This window comes from Gasterosteus aculeatus, chromosome 7, assembly GCF_964276395.1.
Source record: "Gasterosteus aculeatus chromosome 7, fGasAcu3.hap1.1, whole genome shotgun sequence".
Classification (NCBI taxonomy): Eukaryota; Metazoa; Chordata; class Actinopteri; order Perciformes; family Gasterosteidae; genus Gasterosteus; species Gasterosteus aculeatus.
The window spans coordinates 13226387-13251773 of record NC_135694.1 but is presented as its reverse complement, the minus strand read 5'-3'; the positions used below and the strand labels follow the sequence as shown (position 1 = coordinate 13251773).

General features: G+C 42.1%; 1 protein-coding gene across 28 annotated transcripts in view; it reads left to right on the top strand.

The window, feature by feature from the left end:
• The window catches only part of ablim2 (actin binding LIM protein family, member 2), a 52005-nt gene extending 27502 nt beyond the window's left edge, over positions 1–24503 (top strand). The window contains exons 3-20 of one of the 28 annotated variants that reach the window (XM_040181488.2): positions 3105–3288; positions 5188–5300; positions 5506–5632; positions 6062–6155; positions 9599–9686; positions 10166–10224; positions 11099–11140; positions 12236–12313; positions 12467–12610; positions 12936–12968; positions 13987–14104; positions 15105–15398; positions 18759–18860; positions 20100–20153; positions 21892–21929; positions 22084–22192; positions 22292–22350; positions 23590–23834. In XM_040181488.2, the coding sequence (XP_040037422.2) occupies positions 3105–3288; positions 5188–5300; positions 5506–5632; positions 6062–6155; positions 9599–9686; positions 10166–10224; positions 11099–11140; positions 12236–12313; positions 12467–12610; positions 12936–12968; positions 13987–14104; positions 15105–15398; positions 18759–18860; positions 20100–20153; positions 21892–21929; positions 22084–22192; positions 22292–22350; positions 23590–23721 (1868 nt within the window). In that variant the 3' untranslated portion in view covers positions 23722–23834. Of the gene's footprint in view, positions 1–3104; positions 3289–5187; positions 5301–5505; positions 5633–6061; positions 6156–9598; positions 9687–10165; positions 10225–11098; positions 11141–12235; positions 12314–12466; positions 12611–12935; positions 12969–13986; positions 14105–15104; positions 15399–16073; positions 16146–18758; positions 18861–20099; positions 20154–21891; positions 21930–22083; positions 22193–22291; positions 22351–23589 lie in introns of all 28 variants that reach the window. The other 27 variants (XM_040181490.2, XM_040181489.2, XM_040181496.2 and 24 more) reach the window with 27 other exon arrangements.
• The last annotated feature ends 884 nt before the right edge of the window (positions 24504–25387 follow it).

Genomic DNA, 25387 nt, shown 5'->3' with positions numbered 1-25387 from the left:
GTTATAAATGCAATGTAATGCTTTGGATAAAAGTGTCAGCTAAATGACCTGAAATAATAATAATGTAATAATAAACATCAAACTTTCATCCAGGAAACTGATGATTCTAGGCCCATGTGACACCAGAAGTCAATGTTGACTCATTTATCATGTAGCTAGTAATATCCCCTGTAGTTATTTAATTCCCAAACCAATCTGATCATGGTCCTTCTTTCACTTTGTAATATGGAGTAAAGTTAGAAAAGTTTCTCATGTCACCCAACACAACACAAAACCGTGGGCCTGCAGTCATTGGCAGCTGATATCCTTGTAATTACATTTAAGAAGAGGTTTACGGATTAGAGCAGTGGAGATGAGTTAACTAGATCACAATATTCTTTTCAACTCGCTCTATAATGTTTTTCCCATCAATGGTGTCCTCCAAGAAGCGAAGTAGTTAGCGGAAGTAGTTAGCGAAAACAACAATATTGTATATCTATTCACATGCTAACATGACCTATAGTAGCTTCAGCAACTACTGTTTGTATTCTTTTCCATATGCATGTCATGGGAGTTGCGTGGGGAAAAAAGGCAGGACTCAAACGGGGTTGAGGGATCGCTGCGGCCCAGCGCAGAAGTCTGTGCGCTGCGGCCGAGTGGGGTTGGGAGGTCGTTGCGGCCCAGCGCGGGGGTTGGTAGGTCGTTGCGGCCCAGTGTGGAGGGAGTAGGTGGCCTGGAGTTGGGCCGCCAATTCAAGCACTAGAGACCAGGAGATGGCCTCCATCTCTGGAGGCAAAGTGGTGACCAGAGGGCGGCGGCGACCCGAACGCCTCTTGGGGACTCTAGGAGAGGAACCCAGCTGGCTATCGAGGGCAGGTGTTCTCTCCGACACAGGCAGCCAGCTGAAGGCTACGTAGCCCGCCCAGGGCAAGACGGGTTCCCCAGAACTGGCTCTGGGGAAAAAACTCTGCTGAGTCCTTGAATGGTCGCGTCATTCTGCCATGGGAGTTGCGTGGGGAAAAAAGGCAGGACTCTAAAGCAGAGTTTCTTGAGAAACAAAAGGGCAGGCGGCCAGGCGACCGGGGAGCCTCAGGGGGTCGGCCCGGCGGACAGGCAAACGGCCGTTGAGCCTCAGGGGGTCGGCCCGGCGGACGGTCATTTGGCCGGAGAGCCTCCGGGGGTCGGGCCGGCGGACAGGAAAACGGCCGGGGAGCCTCAGGGGGTCGGCCCGGCGGACGGTCATTTGGCCAGAGAGCCAGAAACTACAAAATAAGACAGGAAATAAACCACACCGTGACAGTACCCTCCCCTCAAGGGCCGAATTCCAGACGGCTCAAACTGGCAGAGAGCGGACAAGGGGCGGGAGGGAGGGAATCCAGAGACGTTGGTCGGACCGCACGGGAAACTGTGGCGGGCGGGCAGACGACCGGGAAGCTTCCGGGGGTCGGCCCGGCGGGCGGTCAGTTGGCCGGCGAGCTTCCGGGGGTTGGCCAGGCGGACGGTCAGAAGCCGACTAAAGGGCACTGGAATAGCCGGCTCGGGGACACGGGACGTCTCCGGCGTCGGGGTCAGGAGTCTCGGGGCCGGCACTGGAGGCGTCGGGGTCGCGAGTCTCGGGTCCGGCTTTGGTTTGGTTGGGGCAGCGTGTCTCGGGGCCGGCACTGGTCGGGTTGGGGCTGCGAGTCGCGGGGCCGGCACTGGCGGGGTCGGGGCTGCGAGTCGCGGGGCCGGCACTGGCGGGGCCGGGGCCTAGATTCTCGGGGATGGAACCAGGGTCGGGGCCTGGAGTCTCGGGGTCGGAACCGGGGTAGGGGCCTGGAGTCTTTGGGCCACATCAGGAGGCCGCTGGGGCCCAGCGGGGTTGAGGGATCGCTGCGGCCCAGCGCGGAAGTCTGTGCGCTGCGGCTGAGCGGGGTTGGGAGGTCGTTGCGGCCCAGCGCGGGGGTTGGGAGGTCGTTGCGGCCCAGCGCGGGGGTTGGGAGGTTGTTGCGGCCCAGTGTGAAGGGAGTAGGTGGCCTGGAGTTGGGCCGCCGAAAAAGGTTTTTGCCAAGGGGCAAAAACACACACGAACCAGGGCAAAAAAGGCAAGCACAAGCTAGACACATCCAGGACGTTCAACAATGACGTGACAAGTGACACAAGAGACACATGGCTTAAATACACTAGGGAGGTGCAGGTGATTGGACACAGATGGAAACGATCAGACAATCACAAGGGATGACAGGACAAGGCAGGAAGTGAAATTACCCAGGGAGACAACAAGCAGAAACTACAAAATAAGACAGGAAATAAACCACACCGTGACAATGTAACTGGTTTCACAGGCACAAAGCTGGCTGGGGTGCAAGTGGTTGGAGGTTTTTTGATTAATTGTTTTAGCTATTTGCCATTGTGGTGGAAATTTGTGGATTTAGCCCTTGTGAGAAATCAAAAGTATCTTGAACTTGCTTGAAATAAAATGAAATAATAATGAATGCTTGCACTAAGAACATGATGATCAGAAAATGTTATGTTTGTGTGATCTCAACAACAGGCTACAAACATACCTTCACACACCCCTGCAGGTTTGAGATCATGTTTGTGCGCGTGCATGTGCAAGTTCACTGAGCTGTCATGGAGCAGCAGCTTAAGCAAACATCTCCCATTTACCTTTGCTCTTTTTTTCCAAAAGAAAGAATGGAGGGAAAAGAAAGGAGTGGTGATGTTTTTACTCAAGTAGTGTGAAAACAGAGTGAGATTTCCTCTGAGGGTGTGCCTGGTCTCTTATGTCATGTGGTTGCTATGGGCTCCATGTCAGGCGATGAGTGGGTGAGCAGCCGGGGTGGGGAAAAACAGGGGGACTTGTAAACAAAGACAGGAAGTAAAGGGAGATGAGAGGTGTGAATCTGTGGTGTACAAAATAAAACAGGAAGTTATGTGAACATCTTGACAGGCACAATGGTGCATTGAGCAAATAATGGACCAATAATATACATTTTAAAACGACATATATAGGATATTTAGGAACAAATTATCATAAAACTTCCTTTTCTAACTTTCTTTTCTTTCTGTTTCTTTCTCTTTCTTCTTCCATACCCCTTAACCTTTCCCCCCTCCCTCTTTTATTTACCTTCTCTTATTTACAGTATGTGGTTGTGAATTGGCCCAGGGGGGATTCTTCGTGCGTCAGGGAGAATACATCTGTACTGGGGACTACCAGCAATTGTATGGGACTCGCTGCTTCAGCTGCCAGGACTTCATTGAAGGGGAGGTGGTGTCCGCCCTGGGAAAGACCTATCACCCCGGCTGCTTTGTCTGCGCCTACTGCAAGTAAGAAACTGTGATGTGGGAAGTACAGCCCAAAAACGGTACACACTACGCTCTACCCGAACAGGGTATGTCAGCTGTTGGTGTCAAAAAGAAAGTCAAAAAAAGAAGCTAACCCCACACTGCCTTTTAGTGTGAGCGTTGACACAGTGAGGTGTGTCATTGAACTTTGTGTTATTCCAAGATGACTGAGGAAAGTCCATCACCTAAATGTAATGATAGAATGTGATGACCTCCAGAACAGCTACTAAATGGTCCAGGAGGTGATGTTTGGAAGTGTGCTTTTGAAGCACTCATCCATTGTTAGTGTATTACCGACAGTGAGCAGCCATCGGCAGGCCTACAGGACCAGATTCAGGACTTAAAGTTTAATTAAATCCCTCGATTAAATGTGACATAATTGAACTGTCGTAACTTGATAAAAAATGTGTTGTGTGTGTCATTATCAACTGGTGCCTTACCTTTCTTTGTAATACCCAATAATTCAATTTTTGAAATTAGAAAATCTCTCTCTGACATCATCCTTTACAAGCACATAACACTATGATACACATACATGTCAAGATATAAAAAACACATGAAGATAATGCAAGTCAGGGGCTATGTACATGCTTATATTAACAATGCAATGTGTGTGTTTATGTGTGCGTATTTGTGTATGTGTGTGATGAACATTATTATCTCTCATGTGAAAGGTCTTGGGAGCTTCTCTTAGGGAGGAATTCTTTCCTTGTAGTCAGTGGGGGCCATTCCTGTATAGAGTAAAGTTACTTTCAAATAGGGGGCTGTTTTTTTCTGTATGCATCTGTGTGTGCATGTACTTTCATATCTCGGCGATCTCCAAACTGAACTGAGATCAGCATGGTTCGATATGGTTTTTGAGGCTTGCACTGTGATCATTAAAGTTCTGTGCTCTCTTTTAACAAATATCTCCTTTGTGGTGGCACACAGGCTTATTGTGTGGAATATAAAAATATGTCTGGCAGAAAAACGGCAAATGCTGCCCTTAGCTGTGTGTGTTTCTAATGGTAACATTGTTGATCTTAAATAATTCATCAAAAGTAATCCAGCTGTGTTTCTGTCTGTCTGCTTGCATCTGCTGATTCACAATACACTGCAGTGCTCTCTGTCCGCTGGCTTCGGTCGGTTATCAAAACATTGGCCAAATTACCCATTTCAGACTTCAACACAGCAAATACAGAATCCCTTTGTGTTCATTTCTAAAGCCTCGCATTAAAACATACTCATACTCATACTCATTTTACGTTACATGGAATTTGCATGTCGCTAAATACCTAACTGAGATCGGCTTATGCCGTTCTGACAAAGGAACCTTCCACCGACCACTTTTTGCACTCGGCCCTACTGCATCTTTGGTTCCAGTTGGCACCTTTTTTTTCTGTGTGTAGTTCCAAAGAAAAAACAAGAAAAGAACAATGGCGATGCTAGATCGAAGGTAAACAAACCTTGACAATAGGGATTTGACACATAAAATGAATCCACATTAACTCCATGAAAAGAAATGAAAACACTGATAAATGCAGAAAAAATACTGATTTAAAAAAAATCCATGTCAATAGGCTGTCACTTTAATAAATGCTGACAGGGAGCTGGAACAACATTAACACAGAACATACAATGACGTGACAAGGGACAAACGACACACAGGGCTTAAATACACTGGGGAGGTGCAGGTGATTGGACATAGGTGGAAACAATCTGGGACACGGCAGACAATCACAGGGGATGACAGGCCAAGGCAGGAAGTGAAGCTAATCCAGGGACACAAGAGGCAGAAAACTACAAAATAAAACAGGAAACAAACCCAAACCGTGACATAAGCGTGACATTAAAATACGTGACTGCTAGGACACATGTTCTCACTGTGTTTTCTGTTTCCAGACAGCCGTTCCCAGCCGGCGACCGAGTGACATTTAATGGAAAAGAGTGTATCTGCCAAAAGTGTACCCAGCCTCTCGCTGCCAGCAGCCCTGCACCCATACAGGCGGTCCACAGTCAGTACTTTGTTTATGTCTGTCTCTCCATTTGTCAATCTAAAACATAAATTGTGCCTAAACTTGGATTATATAAAGTAATTCCAGTCTTGAAACACCAAAATGTCCAATTTGGTCCAACAGAAACACTGCAGAAAAAGTTAACATTACCTTAATTTCTTCATTTTCAACAGTTCTCAACTAAACTAATATAATTTCCCTGCAGACTGCTGCGGCTGTGGGAAGGAGTTTAAGAATGAACAGTCTCTTGTAGCTCTGGAAAAGCACTGGCACCTGGGCTGCTTCAAGTGTAAAGTCTGCAACAAGGTGCTCAATGCCGAGTACATCAGCAAGTAAGTCAGCCTGGCTGCTGTATGCAACGTGATCCTGCACGTTAAGCTGATATTGGAGGAAGCAGAAAAGAGGGGTGGGGATGGAGGAGGTAGAGAGGAGGGAGAGGGGGGTAGAAAGGATGGAGGGATGAGGGTGGGTGGGGAGGCAGAGAGGAGGGGGGATGTAGAAGGTAGAGATTGGGGAAGAGGGGAGGAGGGGTGGGGGGATGGAGGAAGAAGGACGGGGGGTGTGGGTGGTGAAGGAGACTGAGCGGAGAGAGGGGAAGGAGCAGGCTGAGATTTGGGAGGTGTTGGGGCGGGGGGGTATGGAGAAGTTATAGAGGAGGCAGAGAGGGAGATTTTTGTGATTTCTTCACAGCTAAGAGGTCATTTTAAATTATGTTTTTACTGTTTTGTTTATTTCATGTGGGGATCTGTGTTTACCATCAGGGATGGAATCCCCTTCTGTGAGATGGACTACCACGCCATGTTTGGGATCATGTGTGAGAGCTGCAAGAAGTATATCACTGGAAAAGTCCTGGAGGTAACAGCCCAGTAGAAATACTCTGTCGGCATTTAGTTAGTAAACTAATGGCTACTTTGTCCCTGAAACAATCTCTCTAGATGGATAAAAGAAGTTAGTGTGTAAAAAAAGAAAGAGGTGAAAAGATAAAATGAAGATGGAATAATGAATAGATGAATTGAAAAGAATACACTGATAAAAAAAGATGAATAACCCAGGTGAAAATTGGCATCCTTCTCTTTTGATGGCATTAAGAATGTGGTGTCCATTTACCAATCAACATTGGTTGAAAGACAAATACGTACTAGCAATACTGCTTTGCAATATTCCAAACGTAAAACATGAGAATATGTCTATGACGCTTAGGCAGGTCATCTGTTCATTGTCCTTCACTCTGAGGTCTGGCTAGAAGCCACACAGCTTTCTGTTCTAGAAATCGCCACAGGATTGATTGCACCCCCACTACTCCCCCAAAAGGAAGAATCCCTAGAGAGTGAGGCAGTGGAGGATCACTTTAACAGGATGGCCAGTAGTGTGATAGATGAAATGTGTAGAGCACAGCATGATGTACATGCAATGCAAGATGTACAGCATTTTTAAAGCATTTGACAGAAATGATTAATATGTTGACAGAAGAAGACAGAATACTGATAAAAAGGACTACTAAAAATAACATATTTAGTGTATATAATAGTATAACAATTATAACAGAAGCAGTATTTGTTCAGCAATAGTAATAACAATAGTAAAATAATGACAGCACCAGTGGTTGTCAGTAAGGACCACTGCAGGACCAACCACTATCAGATATAACCACCATCCACAGAAACCTGTGAGGAGGGCAAGCACAAAAACTTTGGGAAATAAGCTGAATTAGTGGTGTCCATTAATGGGACATGAATTCTTATAGAAGGTTCAACTGAAGACGAGCTTGGTAACTGGAGGCTCTGGCTCCCACCCTACCCTTTAAGACTTTAGGAACCTCAAGTAACCCAGCATTTATGGAGTGCAGCTCACTGGTAGGGCTATAAGCTCCTTTAAATACAACTTGCCTTACCAGTTAGGGCCTTGTAGGTGATACGTTTCTTAGTTTTTGTTAATTATGTCCAGGTGAGCATTAAGCAGGTTGTTGATCAAGAAATAGGGTGCTAACCACCTGTTTTCATAGCAAAGAAGCGGGACATCAGAGAGATGATGTGGTTTCATTTCTGGTCCTTGGATTTATCTTTTTTTTTTAATGAATATTGATGAGTCACAGGTATATCTATCATACTCAAATCTGAGTCATTGGATTTATCTTTTTCCCTTAATGAATATTGATGAGTCACAGGTATATCTATCATACTCAAATCTGAGTCATGTTACTTTTACATTTTCGTTTGCACTGAATGCACTTTATCACTCCTTACTCCCAGTGTAACCACCCAGTGGTTCCATAAAAAAACACCTTATCTAGATACTAGCACTTTAATCAAGCAGTACTAATTAGGCAAGGAATTACAATTAGAAACGGAATGGACATTTCCTCTTCTGTTTTTCTAGTATTCTAGTGTTTTGACCACACTCATCTCTCTAACACCACATGTCATCATTCACCCATTCATTCCCATTATGACCATCAGTAACATTCACACACCTTAGTCACAGCTATAGGAGCTTTGTTGGGGTTAGGTGTCTTGGCCATGACACATACACGAACTGTGCACAAAGAACTGCAGAGATCAAGTCTCTGTATGTATGCATTATGAACTCTGAGTGACATGTGTTGAGCTCTTAGCTGTGAAATAGACCAGGACTCTTTTTTATTTTTCATTTGATTGGTTTGTTTTCACTATCACGACTATACCTTAGCCGGATAACTCCGACATCGCCATGACTCTTAAACAGCCAGAGGCTAATTGTAAATGAGTGGATGATTGTGTGGAATAGAGAGGGGAGAACATGTATTTGACACACTGCTGATTTTGCAGGTTTTCCCACTTACAAAGCATCTATGAGTCTGTAATTTTTATCATAGGTTCAACTGTGAGTGACGGAATCTAAAACGAAAATGCAGAAAATTACATGATTTTTCAAAAATATTTTATTATATATATTGCACGACATACGTATTTGATCACCTACCAACCAGTAACAATTCCGGATCTCACAGACCTGTTAGTTTGTCTTTTGGAAGCCCTCCTGTTCTCCACTCATTACCTGTATTAACTGCACCTGCACCTGAACTTGTTACCTGTATAAAAGACACCTGTTCACACACGGGCGACTGTGGGTGAGTGGGGAGCACGGTCGTCCTCCAATCAGAGGGTTGTGGGTTCGATCCCAGGCCCGGCTAACCCGCATGTCGTTGTGTCCTTGGGCAAGACACTTAACTCAACATTGCTCCTGTAGCTGCGACTACAGTGTGTGAATGGTAGTTACTGATGGCAGGTGTCACTGTGTATGGTTCTCCTGTCATCAGTGTATGAATGGGTGTGAATGATGTTGTGTAGTGTTAAAGCGCTTTGAGTGGTCAGAAGACTAGAAAAGCGCTGTACAGGCCATTTACACTCAATCAAACAGACTCCAACCTGTCGACAATGGCCAAGGCCAGAGAGTGGTGTAAGGACATCAGGGATAAAATTGTACACCTGCACAAGACTGGGATGGGCTACAGGACAACAAGCAAGCAGCGTGCTGAGAAGGCACAGTTATTAGAAAATGGAATAAGTTCAAGGTGACAGTCAATCTCCCTTGGTCTGAGGCAGGTGAGGAAGGTGAGGGATCAGCCCAGAACTACACGGCAGGACCTGGTCAATGACCTGAAGAGCCCTGGGACCACAGGTTTTCTCAAAGAAAACCATTAGTAACACACTACGCCCGACATGGATCAAAATCCTGCAGCACACGCACGGTCCCCCTGCTCAAGCATGCTGCAGGTGCTGCAAACTTGGTCAAGAACTACAGGAAGCTTATGACGTCTGTAATTGCAAACAAATCTCTTCCAAATCATCAAATACTTATGTCATGCAATAACTTCAAAATATATATTTTTTAAATCATACAATGGTATTTTCTATTTGTTATAGATTCTGTCACTTACAGTTGAAGAGTACCTATGATAAAAAATTAAAGACTCCTACATGATTTGTAAGTGTGAAAATGTGCAAAATCGTCAGTGTATCGAATACTCTCCACTGTATATGGACACCTCACCTATAGAAGACACCTTTTTAAAGGAATGACAAATTTAGGGAACGCTTAATAAAAATGCTATTGAGTTGCATTATGGGAAAGTGTAGGACTTATCGTCAGGATATGTATCTGGGCTCTTCTGTTTCAATAGTCAACGTATTTGTCCTCCAAACTTTATTCAAAGGGCAATACTCAATTCCTTTATTTCCCCCTAAACATTTTCAATATAATAACCATATCCAACAAAGTGTGTTATGTGGTCCAAACTTGTCCCTTTTAATACCTAACAGGCTGGAGAGAAGCACTACCACCCCACATGTGCCCGCTGCGCCCGCTGTGAGCAGATGTTTGCAGAGGGAGAAGAAATGTACCTGCAAGGTAGTTTGAAAATCTGTTTTCAATTCATTTTATTTTGTATAGCCCAAAATGACCAATTACAATTAATTTGACTCAGAGTTTCTGTACAGTCTGTAAACATCCTCCGTCACAAAACCCTCACATCAGCACAGGAAAATCTCCCCCAGAAATGAAAAAAAAAAACTTCAAAGGGGATCTTTCTAAAAAAAAAAATCTTAAAGATGGAACTCCAAAGTCAGAGTAGGAGGGCCTTGCAATTCTGCCTGACACACAAAGGACTGTATTGTAATGTGAATAACTGTCCATTGTGAGACTAAACGTTTAGTTTACCTGCACTCATTGAAATGTTACTTACTGCAGCTATGCCTCAACACAAAGCAGCTGGTGCTTTGTCATGCAAGCTTGATTTGTTTGACCGTTCAACCAACCCACATTATGGTTGCTAGTGTGGAAGGTTGGAAACAATGTGACAGTTTCTGCCTTTGTCTCTGTGTCTTCAGGATCTTCTATCTGGCATCCACCATGCAGACAAGCAGCCAAGCAGGAGGAGAAGAGTAAGGTGGGTGGAAAATACGGCCAAGACAATACTGTATACTTGTCAAAAGAGATAAGATGTGCAGGGCTATTTCATTACAAATCCTTAAACGAGAACCAAAGTAGATCCATTGGATGTCATGTGGAAGGATTTTCAATGTAAATAGGGAAATAGGAAAAGTTGCTGTAATTAAAGGCTAAGAACACAAGAGTACCGTTGTTTTGTGGGCAGCTTTCTTGTGTTCCAGTAGTATCAATGGTCAGTGAAATGTCAATCCTGCTGGTTGTCTAAAATGTATTATGGTAAATGGACTGTACTTGCATAGCGCTTTTCTAGTCCTCCGATCACTCAAAGCGCTTTAACGCTACATGACATCATTCACCCATTCACGCCCATTCATACACTGATGACAGGAGAACCATACACAGTGACACCTGCCCATCAGTAACTAACATCCACACACTGTAGTTGCAGCTACAGGAGCAATGTTGGGTTAAGTGTCTTGCCCAAGGACACATCGACATGCGGGTTAGCCGTGCCTGGGATCGAACTGACAACCCTCTGTTTGGAGGACAACCGTGCTCCCCCACTCACCCACAGTCGCCCATTAATGTGTAAAAATAGTCTGGCGGGCTAAATAATAAATAGTATTAGACCAGTATTGCAAGCAGTTGTAAATTTAAGTATTATAGTATATGTAACAACACACTTGGTTGGTACTAGTAACAATGACAAGTTCAACCAGTCAGCCTCAAGACAAATACGTACAGGGAGGATGTGACCAATCACAATGAAGAAGGGAAGGGGTTCAGTTTAGGACAACTACCATTGTCTTAACATCATATCAGCAGACACAGGTCCCATCCTCATTCCTCATCTTAACCCCTGTCCTTCCCAGAAGCAGGTCCGGATACAGCTCAATGACATCCCTGAGCAGCAGGTAGGTGCTTGTAATACCCCCTGCACCCACCCGAATCCCACTCAACCTGCAAGCATCTGCTGCATGGGTTGTTCATTACTTTTTGACACAATACTACTATTGTTGCTTCAAGTTGAGCACCAGCTGTAAAGACCTCTGAGCACCATGTGACTGATGAAGCAGCAAAATTCTACTTCTCAGTTTCTGCATGTCCAAGGATTTAATGAGGAGATAGAGGGGAGTGAGAAGTGTCAGCCTGCATAAATACCATGTTGGAGGTGTGTAATGTTTGACCTGTATCACACAACTTGACAAACACTTAACTGATCATCATGCAAGACAATAAAAACTACCAATATGTAATTTGTTCTGAACGGGAAAGTCCACTCCTCCTTCAGCTAATGTGCTTTAACAATATGTGTGATTGGTGCTGATTAGTGTGATACTTATGATTACATGAAACGTATGAGTTTGCATATAATGTAAAGAAAGTTTGCTCTTTGGTGAACAAAAAACAACGAACAATCAAAATAAAACGGCAATGTCAATAGTTAATGTTTTGGGTAAAATTTAAGTAACACACAAGTTTCTGTATTTATCATTATGAATCAAGTAACTTTTGTTTTTGAAATGTTAGTTGTTGCAATACATTTAAGCAAAACTAAATCTCGTTAAATAAGAACTTCTTGAAATAAAATTAGATCAATTTGTTTGGAAAACAATATCCAACAAATGAACTACTGCACATGCAGCAGGGGTCGTCGTGGTGCAGGGGTTAGAGAAGGTGTGCTGTGAAGCACAAGGTTGTTGGTTCAATTCCAGGCTGCCCCCAGGCTGCCCCATGTCGAAGTGTCCCTGAGCAAGACACCTAACCCCTAATTGCTCCCTGGGCAAAAATGTGAAAAAAGCCATGGGTTTAAAGTGTAATGTAAGTCGCTTTGGCTAAAAGCTTCTGCCAAATGACCTGTAATGTAAAGACCGTTTAGTGTTGTTGCCTACGAAAAGAACCATGTTTCACACAAAGCATGACCCTAAATATCATCAATATTTATATAAATACATCAATGAATACATCCAAATTATTTGAAAATAACTTAGTATATGTGTGTGTTTCAGGTAACCAGGACTTCTTCTGAGAGCATAACTTCAGTCCCAGCATCCAGCGCCTCAGGCTCTCCCAGCAGAGTTATCTATGTAAGGTTGCACTACCTCTACTCGCCACCAGGGGCAGCACATAGTTCTGCGTTTTCAGGCAGGGTTAGGTTTTGTACATCTTTGCTTGATAAAACATAGTATTCCCAGGAGATCATGGATACATGATGAAAGCGTTCTTGTCTCTGCTGTCAGGCCAAATTGGGAGAGGAGATGCTGGACTACAAGGACCTGGCAGCCTTGCCAAAGACCAAGGCCATCTATAACATAGACAGGCCCGACATGCTGTCCTACTCTCCATATGTCAGCTACCCGTCTGAGGAGAGGCACTACGGAGAGGTACTTCAGCTCACAGTGTTTCTCTTCTTTGAACATCAAACCTCACTAATCCAGTGGCAGAAATGAACTCTGTCTAAATTGTACTCTCGTTATGTGTTTGTACCACGGACAATCATTCATTAAGACCATGCTTGCTCCTCTCTGACAAACAGCCCTTTAAAGTGCAGCCAGTCCCATAGCTTTCATTCATCATACCAAGTCATACCAAGTCCTCATGGCTCACTGACATTGATTGATTGATGTCTGGTGTTGATTGTGAACTCATATTACCTTGCATATGAGTTTGCTGTTATCATTGACTTCTCTCCCCCCTCTTCATTTGCAGTCCCCCCAGCTGCTTTCTCCTACCCCTACTGAGGTAATATGCACTGTTCCTCACCGTGAACCTTCACACAACCGTCATCATTGTAATGTGCCTTTCTGTGTGTGTGTCTGTTACATGTTTGTATTAAGGGCTTTCTCAGGTGAAAGCAGAGCTCTTAAAGTTTGTTTAAAACAGTTTTAATTAAGCTGCTCAATTATAGCACACATTTCAGGATTGTTTAGTAATTCTAATTGTTCTGGTTGGAGAACCAAGGGGCCGGTACATTGATCTAGTGTCATGTTACTGTGTCTACAACCAGCCAGCTATAAAACATCTGTCGCAGTTATGTAAATAACATTTACCTTCCTTTAAAAGTGAAAATCGCAGAGAGAGATATTAAAGCTCAGACAAATAAAAATGTGAGCATGGTTAGATAGAACTCGAGGTAAGTGTGTAAATGTTTCGGCGAATGGGCCCTTTCAATAACTATTCACTATTAGGCAGGGGATGTTCAGGTTGGAATCAGCTTGTTATCATTAAGACTTGCTATTTTTGAATATGGCAAATATATCACGTGAAAAGAATTTTCAGTAAAGATTAGACTTTAACAAATAGTTTTCGAAGCCCACTGCTGACTGTACATCACTGTCAGTAATCTTCTATACCGCTTATCTTTAGTGGGTGCCAGGGGGGCTGGAGTCAATCCTAGTCAATCACAGGGCTGACAGAGACAAACAATGATTCATCCACACACCTATGGGCAATTTAGAGTCACCAACTAACCTAACCTCGAGAGCATGTCTTTGGACTGTGGGAGGAAGCTGGAATACCCGGAGAGATCCCACGCAGACACGGGGAGAACATGGGAACTTTGGCATATATACCAAAAACCTTTTCTGACTTCAGAAACTTCTTTGATTTTCTACTTGCATCGTGCAACATGTTTGATCCATCTCATTAGGAATATGTAGGAGATGGAGCCATGCTCAAATGTCTGTCTGATACTGTAATTGGAGGAGTGAGGTATGTTTTTTTTCTAATCAACAAGGACTGACTTTTTTTGTCTGTCCAGGGCGATGGAGAGAAGTCACCCCGTCAGCGGAGGCCCTCCAGCCCCAGCTCTAACAGCTCCTTGGGAGGCTGTGGACGTTACACCCCCTGCCGTTCCCCACAGAATTATAGCCGGCCAGGTATTTGTTTTAAAAACACACATGATACACAGCTGTTTTGTGGAAACCTTCAAGTTTGAATAACTCTATTTTTTGATTACCCATGTTCTCCATAAAACTACTTAGGGATTGCTCTGTCGCCTAGATTTATACTTCCTAATGGATGACAAGGAGAAGAGCTGTTGAGAGGAGAATCCTTCCTTAAATTATCAAGATTATTTAAACCTGGATTTACTACAGATTTCAGATACCGATCGTTTTTGTCTCTCCTCCTTGTCTGATACTGATGCTCGAATTAGCTCTTTAGAATTTGTATGCTTTCATCATGGAGACCACTATTGTGTCCCGTGCAAAATGAAAGTAAACATTGACATGTTGTCGTGTCAGTCTTTCACCAGAGTTGTTAGTGATGTTCACATTCCTCACAAAACAAACGTGGAGGCCGTACTTGATCCAAAACTCATGCTGGAGGCATACTGAGAGAATCATAGTTTAAAGCTTAAAATGTTGGGATATGACAATTGGTGTATGTGAATGTTTTGTACGTGCAAGAGACATATGCCACAATCAATGCATATCTTAAATCTCAGTCAACTTTGGGTGCTACTTGCATTACACCCTCAAATTGTTCAAATTTAAACTGAATTTGTGGGTAACAAATCTGGGGTCAGATCAGTCTCAATAATTGCAAATGCCCACAGAAAGATTCACAAATGCGCACAGCGCAAGTCACAAATATATTTGATTCAAAAATGCACACAGAAGGATTTACAAATACATTTCAATGCACACATGAATAAATTACGAGTTATAGTTGCGGATCGCACTGCATTTATTTGCGGATCGCTTCACATTTGTGTGTGGTTTTTTTAGACTTGTCTTACGTTGCAGATCTGTAGCCAATCAGATGTCGCCCTCATTTTCTTCAAAAATATATTTTTATAATCTTTCTTTAATCTTTCACTTTCACACGTTTAGCCATTGACTCAACATGTTTCCTGTGATCTGATTTGACATTCAGGGCCAGAGTTGTACCTTGGTGGTAGACACAGCAGCCATGCCCATGATTCCAGTTCTCTTCCTTTGCCTCCAACCCAGATGGGTGAAAATAAGTACCCGTCCACCAGTGCCAGGGAACCATCTTCCCTTCCTGGTTGCTGTACTTCTGGGGCGGAAGGGAGTGGTGTGGGTGATGGTGTAGGTTTTGTCAAGTACTCGCCCACACCAGTAGCTGGCAGTGTAGGCTTGTCTTTTCACCTGAACCCCACCACCCTGGCCATGCTGCAGCAGCACAACTATATCCCTTACTTCAGAGGTATTTAGCACGCTGAGACTGAGACCTGGTCCAATGCAGCGAATGGACGACTTGCTGGAATCATTTCTGTCAAACCTTAGACAGAAACAAAATATATCAGCTAGTTCACAATCTACCAGAAAGCTCTTATTCGAAAAGGGGTTCAATGTGCCCTAAAAGCGGGGTTTCCATGTGTTCCCCAAATACAATACAAACATACACTGGATTTTAGATCAAAAGTGAAAAATCTTTCCCCACAGCAGCAAGTGCCAGTCCACTCTTTATTTGTCTGAGACTAAAGGTCCTACAGAATGGAGTGCTGTGATACAACCACTGAAGGGATTTTCATTGGCATGAGTTGGGGTTAAGCACCAAATTAACCACGTGTTGAAAACTCTCCTGAGCGCTCTCTGTGTTCTGTCCACCGGTTCAACATAGACCCATGAGTCATAATGGGAAACAAAACGCCAGCATTGTGCTGCGCTGCCTTCGGATCTGTATCCACAGTGTGGTCACTCATAATAATTTTCCATATTTCTTGAACCAAAGCCATGAAATGCTAATGCTTATTATATTCCCAATGCCACACTCCCCTGAAATCAACATCACAAACCAGTGCTGTATACATTCCCCTCTCCAACAACCTCCCTTTGCTCCATTTTTCCTCACCATCCCCTGATCTTCCTCACCCTTCAGCATTCAAACAGGACCCCCTACCTGACCCTAAATCTAGGACATCCCTGCATCTCAGTTTACCTTCTCCTGACGGTAAAACACCCCTAGTCTTTATATTATCTGTGTCTCCCCTCCCAGTGGAATGGTGAGCAGGTTTTGTGATGTTCTTGTCCGATATTGTGGTGTTGGTACATTAGCCCGCTCAGACACTCAGAGTTCTCTTTCTGCCTGCCCTACTTTTGTCTGTGAACGTGGTTGTTGTTGTGCATGGTTTAGTTTGACACATATGACACTAGAAGGGAGGCACATGTTTGTGCTTGTCTCTAATATAAAATGTAGGAGAAAGACTGCTCTTCAAGTTGACTTCTAATAAGAGTGATGTTCTTATCTTACCTGAAGCCTGTGCAATAATATTATCAGCAAATGCATTCCTTAGAAACTGCTGCCTTGATGGAAGCACTCACAAATTGTAAAATATGGGAATAAGTTTTGTATGTCTGCCATGCAAGTCAAATGTCATCATCACTTAATGTTATTAAAGATTAATTACATTTAAGAAAAATAAATAATTATAAATACAGCACTGGTTCAAATAAGACAAGAGAAAATAAAAAACTGATTTGGAAGGAGATCTTAAGAACTAGGGCTAGGGTTATTATTTGATCTTGTTTTCTTTTCAAGTATTTGGAACAGGGCTGTCTTTAGAAAAACTAAGCAGCCTTACCTTGAAACACTAATTTTCCATCTGTACCAGCCAATCAAATTAATCATTCCAGAATACTGACTTTTCTTCATTTTGTGTAAGTTAGAATAGTTTGAGCTTCATCACAAATCCCACTGCTCTTAAAGAAGACCATGAAGAGCATTACACATATTTCACAGCAAAGGGTTTGACTGATCCTTTTACACACACACCCTGCTGCTGCTAAACAAGAGTTGTCAAGTCCTGTGGTGATCATACACTGTAGATTTTGTATTTTAATTGATTTGAACTAATTGAAAGTTGAGTTTCTTGTGTTGCAATTCAAATTTTGCAGTGACACCCCTTATTTAAAGACTTCCAACAGCAACAAGAAATTCTTACATAGGGTGAGAAGTGTTGCCTCCACAAGCATGTGCTTTAGTACAGAACCCCTTTTTCTAAGACATGCTTGCTTGGGCTGTTGCTGATTAAAAGGAAGGGCTAGAGAAGGAAGCACCATGGAGGCTCAGTTCAAACACACAGAAAATCATGAACACGCGGTCCAGAGTTCGTGTTTTTTCCATGACAGGGTGGAGAGGCCTAGAGGGGAGTTCTCCGATGGGGAAGATGAAAGAGAGGAGTGGAGGAATGAAATAGCCAGAGCGGGCCGGGCAGTAATTTGGGGTCTGTTTGCCAGTTGCATTGGCATACAAGACACTTTGCCGCTGGCGTGGATCAGGCCACGGCGGTTTCTGTGAAAGACGTCTATTGTCTTTCATCGACGACATGCTCATGCTTTAAAGAGCTATCTGGTTTGAACATGGACGTTGCTGGGGTAATAAGACTTAGGCAACACTGTATTTAGATGTGTTGTCTAATGATGGAATTTGAAGAAGAGTTTAGGAACGAATAATGCATTTAAAAAAAAAAATATATATAGTATATATTTTACCTCCTTGATTTCGTGTTAACAATCCTCACACCATTGTTTAAGTTGTCCTATTCTTTTGTGTTCTATGATTAATTAATTCCCTCCACCTTTTGTCCAATGTGCAATCTGTTATAAATTATTACTCGTCCCCCCTAACTCCCAAGCCTCCATCTCCTCTTACCTTAGTGCCAGATGTTGTATGGACGGTCTGCTCTACATTTATACCTACACTAATAGTACTTTGGTGTGTACATGTGTTTTTATCGGCATGTGTGTCTAATTGTGTTTTTGCAGAAGATCACTCAGACCTTCACTAACTGCACTGCTCTGTATGTCGTTGATCATCCAGAATTTGGCCGAACGTTCCTCCTTATCTGAGGGAGAAGGGTGTGTGTTCCTTTAGCTCCCTGAACACTCCCTCTCTCTCTTTTTTCTTACACTGGATGTAGAGTATTTAGTACTTTTGGTCTTAAGGGTGTCAGTGACTCCATCACGCATGCTGCCTGTGATGTAACACAATCGGATCGGCCCCTGGTTGTGATCATAGATACACAATAGCAACATGCATGCAGTCAGGAAAATGTCAATGTATGTTACATTTATTTGCATTTATACATTTATACTGAAGCACTGTATGACAATGTAAGAAGGCCTATACATTAACTTCCACCTACACTCAATAGTGATGATAATAAAAACAATCTCAATGTTGATATTTTCTAATATAAACTTAAAAGTGAGTTTCCAGGATTACCCATTCCTTCCAGGTTAATTGTTGCTTCGTTGTCAAGCCAACGTGGTGTGACTTTATCTATGCTAAAGTGGACACATTCAAAATGTGTACAGGATGATTTTTGTTTCTCATAACTTCAAATATCAGTAGGATGGTGAGATTGTTTATCAAAAGGTGAGACATTGTTTCACGATATACTGTAGGTAAATCTATAGAAAGACTGGGTTATCTAGTTACCTGCATCCATGCGATAATCAAAGCTTCATAATAAAAGTTATTAATATTATTACATTAACACTGCCTAATCACCCCCCCAACAACCTTTTTTTTTCCATTGCCAAACGCTGTTCCCAACTCAAGGTAGTGAAAGTGGTCGGAGTACCCCCAGCTTATCCACCTATTCTGATGGCAAATCCCCTTCCTCTACATATGTGGCTGCTCCCCGGCATTTCCACGTACCAGGTAGGTAAATACTGTAAGCGCAGCGATTGGCTTGCTATTTCACCTTTTCTATTTTTACCACAGCTTTATGCTTTCTGTCAAGTACTCCATGCTGACATTAGTGACACTAAAAAACTGTTAAGTTCTTCATTAGTATCTATTATAGAAAAGGAACTGTCATTATTTTTTAGGTAACCAACCCATACAACCAACCCATACAATAACATCAAGCTGAAAAGCCCTTTTTTGCTGACTTTCTGGGGCTGAGCTCAAAGTCTCATTGTCTCATCCAATAGGGATTTGGGGTGTACACCCACACAACATTTTTAAAATTATTGCAGATAGGCTATAACTTCAACCTGTGGAGGTTAAGACATTTTTTTATATGTTTGACTAGATGAGTTTTTTGCGTTGACTTTCACTTTCCTTAAGGCTCTTTTTTCTTATAGTCTCCAATGTTTAGTCATTTCAAATCCATTTTTTGTGCCAGAGCAATGGGATTGCATCATTAAGTGTAGAATTTACTCTATCTCAAAGAGGAAAACCATTGTGTTGCTCTTACTGACTATTACACTGTCAGTAATACGAAACAATGAAGCTCATTTTTGAAGCAGGTTAAGTTAAAAAAACGGCCAGATTATACACTTAATTTTTATACCTCTCATACTCATTGGTTTTTATATGGATAATGTACCAGATACTGGCTGGCACTGAAACCAGCCAGGGAAATGACCCACATGGGTTGATTTATTGAGTCATGTTTCTGCTGTGGCTTTATTTGTGAAAGTTGGAACTAAGAATCTCTGCCAGAGGGCTGCCTGGATCCAATGACAGTCAAATGGATCAGACCTTTGGCAAAAACATTCCGTCCTCCAGGCATAAGATGTTAAGAAAGCTAATACAAGTAGACTGGTTAATCCCGTGGGGCCATGGGTTTTTCTAATAATATTATTTGAGTGTCATAGGATTGTTATCCACCAAATAATATCCCTTTTAATGAAGAACAAAATATGGATATATTTCTAACATGATGCATGAATAAAAAGTTTCTGATGTGCCATAATATTTCAAACCAATGCCTTTGTGGAATCAAGCAATATTGGAGCTCCTTTTTTGCTTCTTATAATAAAATATCTCATCCTTCAATAACTCATGCATCTTTTTCACCATTCTCTCTTTCGTTCTTTCTCTTTCTCTCTCTCGCTCTCTCTCTCATGGTGGCTTCTTTCATTTTCTTTCCACTGCTGTTCACATCTTCAGAGACTCTGGTCAAAGATAATATCTATAGAAAACCCCCCATCTACAAACAGCATGGTACAGTCTACTTCCTCTTAACACTTCCACCTGTGGTCTCTGCACGATGTGTCGCATGCTGCGTGGCATTCATCTGCTTATCCCTTTATAGTCCTAACTCATCTAGTAGAATCCATCTATATGCATAACGCTGCTGTAAAACTTCTGCACCAATTTGTTATAAAATTATTGTTGAACAAAACAAAGCAAAACATTAACAGAAAGCTAGATGCGTTTCTAACCACATTGTAATCAGCAATGTCACAGTAGATGTCTTTCATTATGTGACAAATAAACTGACTTTCTTTTTGGGTTGTTGCTATACTCTAACCCTCAGCTTCAGTTTGGCTTCTTGAGATTCAGTGTCGATTTGTTAACAAAGAGTGACATTGCAATGTTGGTAATGTTGACTATGACTATTTATTTTGACATTTCAGCTAATTTCGAGCCCTAAATTAGGGCTTGAATTGGGGCTCTCTGGTGTTACAGTCATTTGCTCACTTTGTTCATGCATGTCTACACTCATCTCACCAACTCATTTGTTGCTGTGACAGTTTTTTCCACTGAGAGAATAGGTACATGATTGACTTTGTATAGTGTCATTACTGTAGTGGTCATAACTGTTTAAATCCCTTTCTCTCCTCTGACCGCTGTTTGTGTGTCGGGATTTATGATTTATGGTTTTCAATGTAGTCCTACATTCCTTAATTAGCTCTGTCACCCAAAGAAAATTTCCTCTTTATAGAATAAGACAAGTAAATCGGTTGCATATGGCATAGTCCTTCAGATGCATGAACATGCTGTCAGCATCTTGATTGTATACATACGAGCAGACATGAGGTCACTGACAAGGCTGTCTGCCAAAAAAAAGTGAATCTACAAAGTTACCTAACTAATTCCATATGCTAATGCTTCAGCATGCAGTATGTTAGGTCATCAGAATATTGTGCAAAATAAAGGATTATTCCTTTCCAATTAAGTTCTTGGAATGCTAATTCACATAACCTAACGTAGATCAATAGTATGGATAACACACAATCTAAATGAAATTTGTATTTTGTCCATGCAAACAAGAGTCAGTTCGAAGTATATAGTTCTGTGTCTGTACCCTTTTGGGTAAAATGCACTTATTGTAAGTTGCTTTGGATAAAAGCGTGAATGTAATGTAAATGTATATTAAAAATCAAATCAAAGCAGTAAAATAAGTTTACCGTGGCCTGAAAACAGTCTTTAATTATAATGTTAAGTTATACTGTGTTACGTGTTCAGCTGACTTATAGCTAGCTAGTATTGCTGAAAGATTGGACCAACATCAAAACAAAACAGGAGGGATGAGAGGAAAATGATTTACAGATGTTTAAACGATAAGCCAATCTGCATGTTTTACAACTTTTTGGTTCTCTTGGTGCCCCATGTTTGAATAAACCACAGCAAAGTGCCCTCTGCATTGTCTCTTTGGTGGATTAAAGGCTAAAGTGCCCCTTAGTGGCTCTTCCAGTGTAGAAAATGTAATGAAGAGCACCTCTAGGATGCTATCCTTCTATTTAAGAAAAACAGGTGTAGTTGTTAAGATAGGTTGCTCTGGTGACCAATGGGTCACACTCCCAAAATGTCAGTGCAGACTTGAAATGATCTCACAATGTGTAATTTTGACAGAAATGTTAGTAGTTAACTGGTGATTTGCTGTAGAGGGAATACTTCGGGACAGAGGAGCTAAGAGGCAGATAGTCCAGCACATTAACGTCTGACTGTTTTACAGCTTCTAGAACGTCCTGGCAGGATGGGGAGGATATCAAGGTGGGTCTGAGTGTGTTTGTCTGTGTGTCTGTATTTTATTACTTTTTTAATTCAATTTCTTCAACTTTACAGATTCTGTTCATCTTTTTACTAATTCACTAACTCAGAATCACTTTTTTCACCTCCCCACTCTCTCTCTACTCTCTCTATGTAGAGGACCAGTTGGATGATCTTGAAAAGTGAGATTGATGGACGGATGTGTCCAGAAGACCTAGACCCCAGCAAATCCACCAGCAGTCTGCCTACTGACACCTCCCAGCCTAGTGAGTAGCTAGTAATGTAAAGTTGGTGTAAGTGGCACGAATCAAACAAAATTGATGTTGACGGGTAGCTCAAATAAATATTATTTTTTATTTTGCCAGATTTCCCCTACAACAAGTCTGCATCCTTACCTGGCTATGGAAGGAATGTCATCTATAAGGTGAGCTGCTAAATCTGTGAACTAATTAACATGGTTACATGTTAATTAGTTCACATGTAACCATGTTAACCATGTTATGACATGTCAACATATCATGGTTCCTGCAATGTAAACTCATCAGTTCAATACTGTGCCTACACATAGTCTTGATTGAGTCAGAGATCGAGCCACTAAAGTGACTTTTAAAATCAAGTACTTTTTGGTGTTTTGTAGAAAAAAAGCCAAAGATTGTTTTCTGGTCACTTTTTTATAGTCAATAGCTGATCACCAGTGTCGGGCATGTTACTCATTAAGTATGGTAAATTCACCACGCGCGACAGTTCCGCCCAATAGGAGCACAAATATGTTTGTGTATGCCCCCGGAAGTTGGAAACCTAAACACTAAACCCAATGAATGCCACATGCCAAAACATGAAATGGGGTATGCCTGTCATCAAAACAAGCAAACCTACCGATTAGAGGCCCTTTAAACCCTTCAGCTGTTTCAATGGAGAACGTGTTGTCATTGACCGAGGTGCTTGGAGCATCTGACATCGCTTTCTTGGAAACCTCTGAGTGATGCGGTTTCTTATCCAATCACTCAACAGCAGTGATACAGTAGTCAATTAAGGCTCAATTTTTACAGTATATGTTTACACCACACATTCCGACCTTGCCCATTACTTGTCCACCCTTTACTAATCAACTAAGGAAACCTCAAAGTATCATTAGCATTAGTCAATGTTTCTCCATTTTCTTTCTCTGCTTTTGAACACCACTACCTGCCATAATTTACACATTTGCATCCATTCATACACTGATGAAAGAAGCTACCATAGACAGTGACACTTGCACATTAGTATCTACCATTCACACTTTGTAGTCACGGCTGGGAAGCAGTGTTGGGTCTTGCCCATGGACACATTGATATGCGGATTAGTAGAGTTACCTTTACTTACCTTATCTATAGCATAGACCAGGCCAGCACAAAATGGCACTGGCCAACACAAGGCCACACTCTTTTGAGGGGTATAGAAAACAAAAGATACCATGGATACATGTGAAAGCAATTAGTTAGTTAATTAGACCATCTCCCTGAAAGAATGGAGCACATTAACAGCAAAAGCAATGAGCAAAAGGCTTTTAGATAAATCCTGATTGTGTTGTAGTACAGCCATATTCTTGGAACCATGGAGAAAGCAAGAGCATCTACATGATGGTCTAACTGGTCTATGTTTACATGTGTTTGTGTTTCTATAGGCTACTGAGATGGGGGATGATGAAGTGGACCCAGACTCCCAGAGCTGGGGAGGCATGAGAGGTGAGAGAAAATGTTTATTTCCTGCTTTTATTAATGTTTATTGGAGCACCGGTATCATTCCTAAAATATAAACAATATATACAATATACAACATATAAACTCTGCAGATATGGCAGACAATAAAAGCTTATACTGTTGGCTCTACTCCAGGACTTTGGTTTTGAAATGAATTATGTCTGTGTTAAGTTTGTAAAAAAAGCTTGTAGCCCTATCTTGGCCAATTCAATAATCTCATACATTGGAATGGTGTGTTGTTGCGGATAGCAATCACTACAAGGACCTGTGAGTCCTTAGGGTTTTGAGCCTCTACAATTTTATTCAACCAGTTTGTGCTCTCTCTGTTCCAAATCATACAACACAAATCTCTTAGTTGTTGTAATTGGGGAGGTAGGAGTCAAAGTTACTTCTTTAGTTTAGTGCCGTAAATTCGCAGATTTCAAGACCCGGATTTGTTTTAACATAGTTACCCGTCTTTTGTACAAAGAAATATCCAAACCTGGCAATTTCATGTGTCAAAATAGTCTTAAAAAGGGAATCTCAGTCACCTAACATTGTATGTGAATGTGTCTTTCCTTCCAGAACCTTGAGCTCCCAAATGAACTGATATTGATGTCAACTTCAAAATGTCACATGCCCGAAGGTTTTCGCTTCAGCTAAATCTATAATCATACAATCTATGTGACAATTCTTGATGATATGTGAGGGAGTCTTGGAGGGGACAGCGTAGAGAGAGGCGATGTTATTTTTCCAGCTGCACAATTATTCACGCATTTTTACAAGTGTGTGTGTATATGTTTCAAATTAAGTTTTTTTGGCTCTCAGTGTGTGTGTGTGTGTGTGTGTGTGTGTGTGTGTGTGTGTGTGTGTGTGTACAGTGCTGGCTGTTTCTTAGGCAAAGACTGAGCACCTTATGTACATACATTTGCAAACTTGAAAACGTGCAGATAGCGATTGCTGTGATGCATTTACGGCGTATTTACAAAACCTGCAGTTCATCCGGTAATTAGCGCTTTTCTTCACCCACTATACCACACATTGCGAGCATTTAAACTTGCACTTGAACGGACCGCCTTCCCTTTTTCTATCATGGATCAGCTAAAGTCAAAAGAGCAAAAACAAAAATTCAGCGACAACAAAGTTGATGTGTTATTTGGACATTTGTGGAAATGTATGCATTGACTAGTGCTCTGTAGCAAAGCGTGAAGTACTTGAACATTACTCTCTGTAACCGTGATATTCCCACTGCTGATGCTATGATTGTTTGAAATGATTCTGATGCCAATAATTGTAATGTAGCGAGGAGTTCAACTTCTCGAATGGAATGTGAACGCTGAGTTGGAGATGCGATGTCATCTTCAATTTCTTCCAGTTACTGTAATATTGCATAGTTGCTTAATCTGTAACGATCTTGTGTCCACTCAACTGAAAAAGTGTGATCCTTGTGGCAAAAATCCTTTCAGCTCTTCTCCTTGCCCTATGCCCTTTTTTCAGTTTCCACGACAGGCAGTCTGCGTTTTTACCTCCCTGCGGCTTGTTTGTACATACCTCGCCATGCTTTTACGCGCACGTTGCGAAACAAATACGCCTGAAGTGGGCTCAAAAGCGTTAGTACATGGGGCCCTGCGTTGGAAGGATGGCAACCTCATAACTGTTACGTGTTTCTGTGTGCGAGCGTAAGATAACTATTTGTAATGGTTTTGACGCCTTTGAAACATACTATTTCTAAGTAGATTCAAG